This window comes from Callionymus lyra, chromosome 10, assembly GCF_982586985.1.
Source record: "Callionymus lyra chromosome 10, fCalLyr1.hap1.1, whole genome shotgun sequence".
Lineage (NCBI taxonomy): Eukaryota > Metazoa > Chordata > Actinopteri > Syngnathiformes > Callionymidae > Callionymus > Callionymus lyra.
Window position 1 is genome coordinate 8,402,299 of NC_141827.1, and position 15,195 is coordinate 8,417,493.

A 15,195-nucleotide genomic window follows, 5' to 3' on the forward strand; every position below is an offset into this window, starting at 1 on the left:
TTATATAAATATTTTATCCAACATAGTTTCCAGAGCTAACTGACCTCGGTGATGACCGGCGGACACGTGTGTTTGTCCCACTGTGAGCTGCACTGCTGTTTCCTGCTGCACGTCCCTGAACACCAGCCACAGTCCATGAAGCCTGGAGCCATGAGGCACACGGAGCAGGTCTGGAAGTGAGAACATCCTGGTCCCGTGGAGGGAACCTTGAACATCTGAGGGAGGATCAGAAGCTCCATGAGTCTCCACAACCAGGAGGTGAGAGAGGAATTCAACGACCTTGTTTCCAGAGACGAAGAGAAGGAAGTCTTGGTTGTAGAGACTTGCTGTCCTGGACACTGGAGCGTCTCCCACCGAGTAGTTAGCGTAGACTATAGGCTGGTACAACGTCAGGATCACCTGGAGGGAAATACTTTGGTAAATACTTTAATTTATACTTCAATTTATACTTCAGTAAATATTTTAGTACTTCAATAAACACTTCAATAAATACTATATAAAAACTGTAGGCTGGTACAACGTCAAGATCACCTCAAAAAAGAAAATACTTTCATTAACACTTTAATTTATACTTCAATTAATACTTCAGTAAATACTTTAGTACTTGTATAAACACTTAAATAAATACTATACGTAAACTATAGGCTGGTACAACGTCAAGATCACCTGGAGAGAAATACTTTCATTAATACTTTAATTTATACTTCAATTAATACTTTAGTACTTATATAAACACTTAAATAAATACTCTACGTAAACTATAGGCTGGTACAACGTCAAGATCACCTGGAGGGAAATACTTTGGTAAATACTTTAATTTATACTTCAATTAATACTTTAGTACTTAAATAAACACTTAAATAAATACTATACATAAACTATAGGCTGGTACAACGTCAAGATCACCTGGAGGGAAATACTTTGGTAAATACTTTAATAAATACTTTAATTTATACTTCAGTAAATACTTTAGTACTTAAATAAACACTTAAATAAATACTATACATAAACTATAGGCTGGTACAACGTCAAGATCACCTGGAGGGAAATACTTTGGTAAATACTTTAATAAATACTTTAATTTATACTTTAGTACTTAAATAAACACTTCAATAAATACTATACATAAACTATAGGCTGGTACAACGTCAAGATCACCTGGAGGGAAATACTTTGGTAAATACTTTAATTTATACTTCAATTAATACTTTAGTACTTAAATAAACACTTCAATAAATACTATACATAAACTGTAGGCTGGTACAACGTCAAGATCACCTGGAGGGAAATACTTTGGTAAATACTTTAATAAATACTTTAATTTATACTTCAGTAAATACTTTAGTACTTAAATAAACACTTCAATAAATACTATACATAGACTATAGGCTGGTACAACGTCAAGATCACCTGGAGGGAAATACTTTGGTAAATACTTTAGTACTTCAATAAACAATTTTATAAATACTATATATAAACTATAGGCTGTTACAACATCAAGATCACCTCGAGGGAAATAATTTCATTAATACTTTAATTTATACTTAAATTAATACTTCAGTAAATACTTTAGTACTTCAATAAACACTTCAATAAATACTATACATAAACTATAGACTGGTACAACGTCAAGATCACATCAGAAAAGAAAATACTTTCATTAACACCTTAATTTATACTTCAATTAATACTTCAGTAAATACTTTAGTACTTATATAAACACTTAAATGAATACTATACGTAAACTAAAGGCTGGTACAACGTCAAGATCACCTCAAAAATAAACTACTTTCATTAATACTTTAATTTATACTTCAATTAATACTTCAGTAAATACTTTAGTACTTATATAAACACTTAAATAAATACTTTACGTAAACTATAGGCTGGTACAACGTCAAGATCACCTGGAGGGAAATACTTTGGTAAATACTTTATTTATCCATCCATCCATCCAGGACTAAGTACCTGCAGTATTCTTCCGTCCGAGGTACCGAAGTGTCCGAGCGTGTGTTCTCCTTGAGTGGTGACCAGGACGGAGGTGAAGAGCACGTTCCTCATCCTGCTGGCGAAGAGGTCCAGCCTGTTCTGAGACTGAGAAACCAGGGTCGGCTTCTCTCGGCACTTGTTTTTGTCGCCTAAACTCTGAAGAAGGACAAGAAGACAAGAAGACGTTGTCAGTGCAGCAAACTATTTGGATCAAACTCAGAACTCGGGTTTCAAATAAAAACATTTTTTATGTATTTATATTATTTTATTGTTTGACTTCATACTTTGGCTTCAGATGTGAATCTCGAGGAGAACTCGACGAATCATCTCTGGATCTAAACACCACGATAGTAAACAGAGCCGCGACCTTTGGACCGTCAGCAACGATTGAACTGATTTGAGCGTCGCCTGCAGCGACTCCTCGCTCTCTTTTCCAGCCCTCCAATCCAAGTCCACTAAATCACAGAAGCGTTCGTCTTGTGAACAGCAACAGTCGTTCTCTGACGTTCAACTTGTGAACAGCAACAGTCGTTTTCTGACGTTCATCTTGTAACAGCAACAGTCGTTCTCTGATGTTCATCTTGTAACAGCAACAGTCGTTCTCTGACGTTCATCTTGTGAACAGCAACAGTTGTTCTCTGAAGTTCAACTTGTGAACAGCAACAATCGATCTCTGACGTTCATCTTGTAACAGCAACAGTCGTTCTCTGACGTTCATCTTGTGAACAGCAACAGTTGTTCTCTGAAGTTCATCTTGTGAACAGCAACAATCGATCTCTGACATTCATCTTGTGAACAGCAACAGTTGTTCTCTGACGTTCATCTTGTGAACAGCAACAGTTGTTCTCTGACGTTCATCTTGTGAACAGCAACAGTTGTTCTCTGAAGTTCATCTTGTGAACAGCAACAGTCGATCTCTGACGTTCATCTTGTAACAGCAACAGTCATTCTCTGACGTTCATCTTGTGAACAGCAACAGTTGTTCTCTGATGTTCATCTTGTGAACAGCAACAGTTGTTCTCTGATGTTCATCTTGTGAACAGCAACAGTCGTTCTCTGACGATCATCTTGTGAACAGCAACAGTCGATCTCTGACGTTCATCTTGTGAACAGCAACAGTCGTTCTCTGACGATCATCTTGTGAACAGCAACAGTTGTTCTCTGAAGTTCATCTTGTGAACAGCAACAGTTGTTCTCTGAAGTTTATCTTGTGAACAGCAACAGTTGTTCTCTGATGTTCATCTTGTGAACAGCAACAGTTGTTCTCTGAAGTTCATCTTGTGAACAGCAACAGTCGATCTCTGACGTTCATCTTGTGAACAGCAACAGTCGTTCTCTGACGTGCATCTTGTTACAGCAACAATCGTTCTCTGCTTTTATCTTGTAACAGCAACAATCATTCTCTGACATTCATCTTGTGAACAGCATCAGTCGTTCTCTGACGTTCATCTTGTGAACAGCAACAGTTGTTCTCTGGCGTTCATCTTGTAACAGCAACAGTCGTTCTCTGATGTTCATCTTGTGAACAGCAACAGTTGTTCTCTGACGTTCATCTTATAACAGCAACAATCGTTCTCTGACATTCATCTTGTGAACAGCAACAGTCGTTCTCTGACGTTCATATTCTGAACAGCAACAGTCGTTCTCTGGCATTCATCTTGTAACAGCAACAGTCGTTATCTGACGTTCATCTTGTAAACAGCAACAGTCGCTCTCTGACGTTCATCTTGTAACAGCAACAGTCGTTCTCTGACGTTCATCTTGTAAACAGCAACAGTCGCTCTCTGACGTTCACCTTGTGAACAGCAACAGTCGCTCTCTGACATTCATCTTGTGAACAGCAACAGTTGTTCTCTGACGTTCTTCTTGTAATAGCAACAGTCATTCTCTGACGTTCATCTTGAGAACAGCAACAGTCGTTCTCAGACATTCATCTTGTAACAGCAAAAGTCATTCTCTGACGTTCATCTTGAGAACAGCAACAGTCGTTCTCAGACATTCATCTTGTAACAGCAAAAGTCGTTCTCTGATGTTCATTTTGTGAACAGCAACAGTCGCTCTCTGACGTTCATCTTGTGAACAGCAACAGTCGTTCTCTGACGTTCATCTTGTGAACAGCAACAGTCGCTCTTTGATGACACGAGTTACGACTCGGTCCCGTCAAAGACTAGTGAATCTTGCTGCAACACGCCTTGTCGTTACATAAGAGGCGTGAGAGCCAAAGACTCACACAATGATTGACACCGAAACTCTGCATGCCTGGTCAAGATTACAAGTGTGACAGATGTTACTGCTTTAAGAAGTTCCACTGTTGCAGCGCACTATGGGTGACTCGGGTGTTTTTTTATGATTAGTAATAGAAAACATATAAGATGATTTCCTTTTTTTTTTTTTTTAGACTTAAAGAATAGCACAACTAAACTTAAAGGAAACACAGTTTTCATTTAAAAAGCCAATTTGATAGAAACTAAGCTGTTGCAGTGCATTATGGGACTTTGTTTGTTTTTTATAATTAGTAATAGAAAAACATATGAGACAATTTATTTTCCAGACTTAAAGAACAGCACATTTAACTTAAAAGAAACATGGTTTACCTTAAAGAGCAAATTTGATATGTATTTACCTGTTGCATTGCATTATGGGACTTAAGTGTTTTTTAAATTAGTATTAGACACACATAAATAATAGTTTGAGACATTAAGAAGGGCACAACTTAACTTAAAGGAAACCCAATTTTCCTTTGAGAGCAAATATATCAATTTAACTATTGCAGTGCATTATGGGACTTTCATAGGGGTTTCATGATTAGTTTTAGACACATAATTATGACACTTTATTTTTAAACTTGAAGAAAGGCACAACCTAACAGAAAGGAATCATTTTTTCTTTTACAGTAAATTATTTATAACTGTTGCAGTGCGTGAAGGGACTTGAGTGACACAGAGATGATTTATTATTTAGACATAAAGAAGAGCACATGAAAACACATTTTTACTTTAAGAGCAAGTTTAATAACAATTTAATTGTTGCAGTGCATAATGGGACTGTTGTGGGGGTTTTGTGATTAGCAATTGATACACATATAAGATTATTTATTTTTTAAACTTGTAGAAAAGGCACAAACTAACAAAAAGGAACCACGTTTTTTTTATGGTAAATGTAAAATTAGTTTAACTGTTGAAGTGCCTTATGGGACTTTCATGAGGGTTTTATGACCACTAATAGACACACGTATTATATTATTTATTTTTTTAAACCCGAAGGAAGGAACAACCTAACAGAAAGGAACCACGTTGTTTATGGTAAATGTAATACTAATTCAACTGTTGCTGTGCATTATGGGACTTTCATTGGGGTTTCATGACCAGTAATAGACACACATATAAGACAATTTATTTTTTAAGCTTGAAGAATGGCACAACTTAACATAAAGGAAACACAGTTTTCCTAATGAGCACATTTGATATGTATTGAACTGTTGCAGTGCATTATGGGACTTCAGTGTTTCTTTATGATTAGTAGTATTTGACATACAGGATTATTTATTTCTTCAGACTTAAAGATGAGCACAACTTAATATAAACAAACACAGTTTTGCTTTAAGAGCAAATGTAACATTACTTTAATTGTTGCAGTGTGTTATGATACTTTTTTAAAAGACAATATTCGTCTTATACACGTTTTACTGTATCAGCAATGATACGTTTCATGTCGACTCTTCAGCTGAAGTTCTCCAGGACAACATTAATGCGATCAGGTTATCGACGACACTGTTTCCATAGCGACCGATGATATCGATGGACGACGAGCCACAAGCACTTATCGTGACATCATCACAGTCTGGACGAATCCATGTCTCATAAATACCGTCAATTACAGGAATAACCTCAACGATTTAATTACTTTCTCATCCATTAGTCAACAGAACGACCTCAGACTAATTATCAAGAGAAAATTCTACATGAATTTAGGTATTGCAGTGCATTATGGGACTTTTTATGGTTAATAATAAAAACATAGCAGACAATTTATATTTTAGACCTAAAGAGGAGCACAATTTAACTTAAAGGAACCAAACATGAGGAAACAGTTTTCCTTTTAGACTAAATTTTATATTAATTTAACTGTTGCAGTGCATCATGGGAATAGTTTTTTATGATTAGTGATAGAAAAACATAGGAGACAATTTATTTTCCAGACTTAAAGAGGAGAACAACTTAGCATTAAGGAAACAAGGTTTACCTTTAAGAGCAAATTTGACATGAATTTAGGTGTTGCAGTGCATTATGGGACTTCGTTTTTTATGATTAGTAATAGAAAAACATATCAGACAATTCATGTGTTCGACTTAAAGAGGAGCACAACTTAAAATAAAGGAAAATAACATAAAGGAACATGGTTTTCATTTAAGAGGAACTTTGATATTAATTTACTTGTTGCAGTGCATCATCGGCCTTTTTAAATGTTAAGTGATAGAAAAAGATATCAGACAATTAATGTTTTAGACTTAAAGAGGACAATTTACAATAAAAGAATCAAACATAAAGGGACATGGTTTTCCTTTACGGGCAAATTTTACATGAATTTAGTTGTTGCAGTGCATTATGGGAGACCGTTTTTTAATGATTAGTAATAGAAAAAACATATCACACAAATAATTTTATAGACTCAAAGAGGACGCAACTTAACATAAAGGTTAAGAGCCAATTTGATATTAATTTACATGTTGCAGTGCATTATGGGACTTGAGTAATTTTTATGATTAGTGATGGACTCACAGATTATTCTTCTTTTTTTTTAAGACTTAAAGAATAGTGCAACTTAACTTAAAGGAAACAACGTGTTTTTCTTTAAGAGCAAATTTAATATCAATTTAACTGTTGCAGTACATTATCTTATATTTGACACATTTCTTTTAAGCATAAAATATCATTTAACTTCTGCTTTGTAGCATCTATGTAAGCATTTGTAATGCTTCTCAATCCAATTATTTTTAGTTGTTTTAATTAAAAATTTCTTATACATTTTAATGTTATCGTGTACTTTTTTTGATTTAACTCAAATATTAATATTATAACTTTATTATTATTATAACTTGAGATAAGCCTGTCATGGTTTATTTCCTCTCCCTGCACTGTAATTAAATTAAATACCATTTCCTGTGATTTTCTTAACAAGGAATATAATTTTCTCAATTAACTGCAGGAGGAAATGATGCTTCCGAGCCTCCAGTGATGTCAGCAGAGTAAACTCGTAAAACAGCTGTGGGTCTGGTGGTTGTGTGAGTCTCTGAGAGGAACCAGCTTTCCATACATTGAAGTCAACACACACACACACACACACACACACACACACACACACACACACACACACATGCTTTAAGCAGTTTACAACATTCCACGGCAAAGTGGTTTATCTCATCCGCCCCAACTTGCCTACACAGTCTTTTGAGCTTCTTCACAGTGACTCCATCGTGACACAAAAAACTTTCTTCAACATCAATTTTTGAGGAAACTTTGTCAAAAGAAAAGTCTTAAAATTTGCCCTTTTTTTATCAGCTGGATTTACAACGTCTCGGGAAACCCGACGGACGGTTGTTCCAAATCAAAGTAGTTTCACGCTGATATGGTGACTTATAGAAAAGGTTTAAGATAAGATAAGAAACATATATTATGGATGTCAGGGATCATAAAGGTAATTCTAATAACAGTCAAAATTATGTTGAAAGAAATAATAATAATAATAATAATAATAATAATAATAATAATGCATTTGCTTGGTGAGTGTTTGAAAGAGGACAAACACAATGATGATTAAGATATATTATGCCTTGAAAAAATAAAAAAATATATCAAAATCTGACTCAAACTATCTGTTTTGGACAGTTTGGTAAAGGAACAGGAAGTTTTGGTCATTAACTCAAGGATGAAAATAACCAAAAAGAAAAAGTAATTGTGATGTAATTAAAATAATAAATAAATTAAACAATTTTCTGGGGGTATAGCTCACCTTAAACTATAACCCCCCCCTTTTACTTAGCTATACCCCTCCCCCCCTTTTACCAATGATAGGAAATACTAATACTCAATATTGATGGATGAAGTTTTGATTGATAGAAAGTGATTAGGATTCGTACAAAATCTTACGAAAAGAATACTGCATACAAAAACATTCTCCTAAAATATTATGAATCACCTTTTTTTTCTTTAGTGTAATTTAGCAATTCTATGTCATACATAGGGCGTCCCTTTCAGGCGTGAGATAGAGAATAGAGCAGGTCAGACCAGGAATACTATTTTTCTTTTGATACTACAGTATTCAAGAAAAGTGACAAAATCTTACGAAAAGAATACTGCATACAAAAACGTTCTCCTAAAATATTATGAATCACCTTTTGTTTCTTTAGTGTAAGTCAGCAATTCTATGTCATACATAGGGCGTCCCTTTCAGGCGTGAGATACAGAATAGAGCAGGTCAGACCAGAATACTATTTTTCTTTTGATACTACAGTATTCAAGAAAAGTGACAAACACTTATCGTGTAATCGAAGGGTCAAGGTCGCTTCTGTGACAAGGGATACCAAAAACGTATTTGTTTGCGGGCCCTAGGGTCACCTTAATGATTAATCACAATATCTATTAATGGTGACTACTCGAAAAAAGTAGTTTTTTAACCTCACTGACTCATTCTCCTTCTACTTCCTTCAGAAACTTCTGTTCTGGGATCACCGCGTACTGTACATTAATCAGTAGCTCCGGGGTCAGCCAGCGTAGACGCTCGAGTACACAACATTCGTCTGGACCATTTCCTGCCGGGACATGAGCGACCTTTGCTCCGTCCCTTCGCCGGCGACCGTGTTGGGCGACCGAGGGCTTACTCACCTCGTGTGGGCAGTTCTCGCAGGCCTGGAAGTGACAAAGTCCTCTGGACAGCTGCTCCGTGCTGTACTCGCAGCAGTCGTCCACTCCTTTGTCGATCGCGTCGTTGATGAGGGTTAGGGGGAAGGCGCAGAAGGCCGAGTTCCTCTCGGGGTCCCCACGTTCGTCCATCTTCGCGAACACCCCGTAGATAATCTGCTCCGTGTCTTCTACCCCGAGCTGTCGAGCCAGATCCTTCGCCACCGGTCCGAAGTGAGCCGCCATTAATCCATTATACACGACATAATCCGTCTCCTGGACCCCTCGTCTCTTGCGCTTGGGTCGGAACACACACTCCAGGACCACCTCCCTGTACATCCACACCTCCGGGGTCCCGATTGGAAGGCGTCCCAGACGGGTCTGGAACTCCGAGCTGCCTATTTTAGGGTCTACCTTTTGCACGGAGAGGAAGTAGACGTAATCGGAGGCGGTGAAGGTGTAGATGTAGTCGATCCTGTAGGACTCCCGGAGGCCCGGCAACACGGTGAGGCCGTTGGTGACCGACTGGAACCCGTCCTCGGTGGAAAGGGGTCGCAACACGTTGATGGATTTCCGCGGGTAGTTCCGAGTCACATTGTCATTGACGGAAGCGGCGACGAAGAAATAGGAAGTGGCCGCATCTTCCACGATTGTGACTTTGGTTCCCAGTGGAGACGCCAGACAGGACGGGCATTTGGACGGAGAGTTGAGCTTCCTATTGAATAAACATTGAGGCCCTGAGTCCAGAGATTCCAAATCCAGGAAGTAACAAATCCCATGTTGAGTACTTCCACAGATGTACAGGTAATTTATGATGGGAGCCGCCGGGTCCAGGAGCAGAACCTCATTGTCCGTGTCCACCGGATCCGTGGGATCCACGTCTATGTCACAAGCGGCACAGGTCTGACAGTCCGGACTCCCGACGGGTCCGGTTTTCAACTGCCATGTTTTCACCAGACCGCCCGTGACCGCTTCCACGGTGTTCTGAGAACCCACGTAGATCTTGTCCTCGATGCGGTCCACGACAATGTTCTGGATCTGAGTCTCGGTCTGGAAGTGAGGGAGGGAGTACTCCACGGAGAAGTCCTGCACTTGACGGGGGACAGTGGGACATGGGTGCTGTCCGGCCGAGGTCTGGATCCAGATGCAGACTGTCAACAGAGCGGCCCACGTGAGCATCTCAACAGCACAGTCCTGCGTGGTCGCGTGCTACCTCAGGTGCTACCTCAGGTGCTACCTCAGATACTTCGAGAACATTCTGCAGAACATACAGCAGCTCTGTCGGGAAGAGAAGAAGAAGTTTGAACTGAGTCACGGATCTGAACCGACAACCACACAACGTACACAAAGAATCACAGTGATGAGCAACATCTTCATTGAGCTTTGGGTGTTTAGACACACGTACATATACACACCACCCACAAATAGAAACACACAACCACAACACAGGAACACACAGACGCAGCTGTCACAACACAAACGGACACACAATCGCAACATAGAAAAAGATAAAAACACATAACCCCAGCATACTGTAAAAATAAAGACCACCACAGCGGAGAGACACACACCACCTCAAGATACACTAGAAACACACACCACCACAAGATACACTAGAAACACAAACCACCACAACATACAGTAGAAACACAAATCACCACAGCATAGAAACACAAAAAAACACAACAGAGAAACACAAACCACCTAAACATAAAGTGGAAACACAAACCACCACAACATACAGTAGAAACACAAATCACCACAGCATAGAAACACAAAAAAACACAACAGAGAAACACAAACCACCTCAACATACAGTAGAAACACAAATCACCACTGCATAGAAACACAAAAAAACACAACAGAGAAACACAAACCACCTCAACATACAGTAGAAACACAAATCACCACAGCATATAAACACAAACCACCTCAACATACAGTAGAAACACAAATCACCACAGCATAGAAACACAAAAAAACACAACAGAGAAACACAAACCACCTCAACATAAAGTGGAAACACAAACCACCTCAACATACAGTAGAAACACAAATCACCACAGCATATAAACACAAAAAAACACAACAGAGAAACACGAACCACCTCAACATACAGTAGAAACACAAATCACCACAGCATAGAAACACAAAAAAACACAACAGAGAAACACGAACCACCTCAACATACAGTAGAAACACAAATCACCACAGCATAGAAACACAAAAAACCACAACAGAGAACACAAACCACCTCAACATAAAGTGGAAACACAAACCACCACAACACAGAAACACAAACCACCTCAACATACAGTAGAAACACAAATCACCACAGCATAGAAACACAAAAAACCACAACAGAGAAACACAAACCACCTCAACATAAAGTGGAAAACAAACCACCTCAACATACAGTAGAAACACAAATCACCACAGCATAGAAACACAAAAAAACACAACAGAGAAACACAAACCACCTCAACATAAAGTGGAAACACAAACCACCACAACACAGAAACACAAACCACCTCAACATACAGTAGAAACACAAATCACCACAGCATAGAAACACAAAAAAACACAACAGAGAAACACAAACCACCTCAACATAAAGTGGAAACACAAACCACCACAACACAGAAACACAAACCACCTCAACATACAGTAGAAACACAAATCACCACAGCATAGAAACACAAAAAAACCACAACAGAGAAACACAAACCACCTCAACATAAAGTGGAAACACAAACCACCACAGCACAGAAACACAAACCACCTCAACATACAGTAGAAACACAAACAACCACAGCAGAGAAACACAAACCACCTCAACATACAGTAGAAACACAAACAACCACAGCAGAGAAACACAAACCAACTCAACATACAGTAGAAACATGCACCACCACAACACAGAAAAATAAACACACACCACCCAAAAAAAGAAACACATACACATAAACTGCACCCCAACACAAACATACACATGAATACAGAAACACACACCCCAACCCAACACATTAACACACACAAACCACCCAAACACATGAACACTAAAACACAATCTCTACACATACAAAAGCCAACTAAGACATACACACAAAACCACCCCACCACACAAACGCAATATCCACAGAGGAACAGATTTACACACACTCCCTGACATAGACGCACACATAATGTAGCTACCACCGCAACACAGGAACACACAAAATACAACACAAAAAACACGCACACACAAACACCACCGCAACCCTCAAACAGATACACACACACCTACAACCAAAATATAGATACACACACCATCCCAACACATAACACACACAAACGAAAAACCCAGCACATAAGCACACAAACCAGCCCAACAAATACACTAACAAAACACCCCTACATGTAAAGAAACACACATCCAAACACATTAACACCCATAAAACCAAACATTAAATCACAAACACATTTTTTTCTTTTTGGCTTGACAATCATATTTTCTATTAATATCGCTGTGTGGTTCATATTATAATAAAATCTCTTGCAATTAAAATTCCGGCCCCAAGATGGCAGCAGTCATTAAGTCCGCAACAGCTAAAGGAATAATAAAATCTCAGCTACAACTGAGGATGAGAGGATACAGCAGCTTTTAAAGCTGATGTTTGGCCATATTTTGGCTTCAAATCAAATGAAAGCAGTTACGACTTCGTCAAGAGTCATGTGGTCTGTAAATACTACAACACCAGAGTCAAGTACTCGACAATACTACACATATATATACTTGTTACTACAGTATCGTATGTACGTATTGTATCACCAGATTACTGCCAATACACACCACAACAATACAGAAACACTGTCACAAAATCACATTTTAGTTATTTATGTTAGACACGAGTCCAGATCTTAAAAAAACAGAAAGAAAAACACGTGTATTAAAAAACACAAAGCGATGGTGATGAATGTTTTGTTTGCGTTCACTTAAGATCACTTCAAACAGTCGCACTGACAGAAACACTAAACCGAACACGACAGGAAGAGAACATGAAGTCGTTAAAGATCTTTCAAGCTTCTGAGTCACCCCTGCCAGAGTGTGTTCTTCTCTGCGTGAGTTTAAATAAAAACTTCTTGTTTTTTCCGGGTCTGACACCTTTTTTAAAAACACAATCATTCTTGTTCTTGAGACCCATAGTTTCCTCATGACTGAGTAATAACACACCAGGTAGAAGCGGAACTTTCTTGATCATCACTAGATTTAGTGTAACTTAAAGAAGCAAATAAACCTGATTTATGGAGAAAAAAGACACACAAAGTGTGACACTATAGAGGGAGATATAGAAACGTGTGTGAGGTGAAGCAGGGCAGGACTTGACCTGTTGGAACTTGTGCTGCAACTATGGAAATGATGGGAGAAAAAAAAAACAACTAAACGTTTTTTTGACGCAACGTCGTTTTTAACGCACGCGCGATTAACGAGCGATCCTTCTTAAATAAAACACACACAACTTGAATATTACACACAACTTTCACTGGACCCTGAGAAACATCAGTCAGTCTCATGGAAAAATAATTCCAACTGTTTAAAAATAAAACAGTGACGTGTGCGTGATACGCACGAGTTTGAAGTCCAAACATTTTTTTCAGAAAATAAATCAGATTTTAAAAGAATAAATAATTGAACAAACTTCACCTCGTATTTACAGATGACGTCATTTATCTCGACACACTTAAGTCCTGAATTAACGACTTTTTTCTCAACACTCACCTGACAGACTCTTCAAACGACTCCTCACGGTACGAGCGGGTTCTGTCAATGGACAACCTGCCAATAAGAACCGGAAACACAACCCCCGTTTTCCAAAACAAAAGCACAAAACCTTCTTTCTTTTTTTTAGTTACAACTCGAACTTTTCGACACTTTAATGTTAGTCTATTAGATCTGTGACTATTAAGAGTAAAAACAAAAAGTTATGTATTCATAAATGTGTATAAGAAAGCATCTCATAGGAATATATATTCATATAGTTGGTTTTATGAACTGACTTGTCAAGTTTTTAGTCTTTTTTTTTTCAACATATTATGATTTATTTGAGTTTATTCACAATTGATGGCGAAAGAAAAACTTTTTGAAACGTTGTAACTTCGACAAAGGTTCTATTTGAACTTAAACGTAAAATTCAACATAATTTAATCCAAATCTTTTTTCAAGGGAATAAAGATATTATAGATAACACAAAGTTCATTCAAGTGCATATTTTTCTTTTTGGCTTGAAAATCACATTTTCTATTAGTATCACTGTGTGGTTCATATTATAATAAAATCTCTTGCAATTAAAATTCCGGCCCCAAGATGGCAGCAGTCATTACGTCCGCCACAGCTAAAGGAATAATAAAATCTCAGCTACAACTGAGGATGAGAGGATACAGCAGCTTTTAAAGATGATGTTTGGCCATATTTTGGCCACTGAATAAAGATATTATACATAACACAAAGTTCGACAACTGAAGTTAATAAAACTTCTAAAAATTAATTAATAATATGACATTGATTATAAGTAACACCAGACAATAATTTGTGTCGTAAGGAGATAAAAATAACCATTTATTTGAAGTTATTTTAAATTAAATCTCGATAAAAAGAGTTATTGGTGTATTATTTTGTATGTAATGCACTACACTGCAAACTAGAATGTTTAGATAATAATTTAAAAATGTATAAATAAATTTAAAAAAATAATTAAACCTCTTTGGAGTAAACTTAAAAAAATACAATAAAATGCACCATAATTAAAGTTTATTTAAACCACTTAAAGTAAGTTATTTGAAATAATAAGAAGAGTAACGCATTAGAATGCTACTTTATTTAAAGGACCTGAAGTGTATTATTTTAAGAACTATCAAAACATTTTTTTAAATGCACTAGAATTATTAAATTCAAGAACTATTAAATAAATGAAAAAAACAATGCACAATAATTATAGTTTAATAAAACCACTTAAAGTAAATCATCTCAAGAATTTATAATATATATATAATATACTAGATTTTTAGTTTATTTAAATAACCCGACGTGAGTAATTCTAATAACTATTAAAAAATATGATGCAGAAGTCCAGCGCTTTATTTTGTAGGCAGCCGGAAGTGCAGCCTACGTAAAACCGCTTGACCGTGACGTTCCTCCAGTGTTTGCTCGTCTGTCAAGCCGCACCCCAGAAAAAGAAAAAACCAGGACATAAATTGCGAAATGTTAACTCATCACCGCAATAAACTCAAGTTATCAGGAGCACAAATATTTCCTGTCACGCGTCACTGGTTT

At 37.4% G+C, this 15,195-nt stretch overlaps 1 protein-coding gene across 2 annotated transcripts in view; it reads right to left on the reverse strand.

Annotated features, from left to right (window-relative positions):
* The window catches only part of LOC148070143 (macrophage-stimulating protein receptor-like), a 31,580-nt gene extending 17,865 nt beyond the window's left edge, over positions 1-13,715 (reverse strand). For both annotated transcript variants that reach the window (XR_015712944.1, XM_087801646.1), the window contains exons 1-5: positions 13,645-13,715; positions 8,871-10,163; positions 1,969-2,145; positions 280-399; positions 45-215 (exon numbers count right to left, since the gene is read on the reverse strand). Coding sequence is in view for 1 of the 2 variants with exons in the window: in XM_087801646.1 (XP_087657772.1) it covers positions 45-215; positions 280-399; positions 1,969-2,145; positions 8,871-10,064 (1,662 nt within the window). In the remaining variant the exon portion in view is untranslated. The remainder of the gene's footprint in view (positions 1-44; positions 216-279; positions 400-1,968; positions 2,146-8,870; positions 10,164-13,644) is intronic.
* Between the last annotated feature and the right edge of the window lie 1,480 nt (positions 13,716-15,195).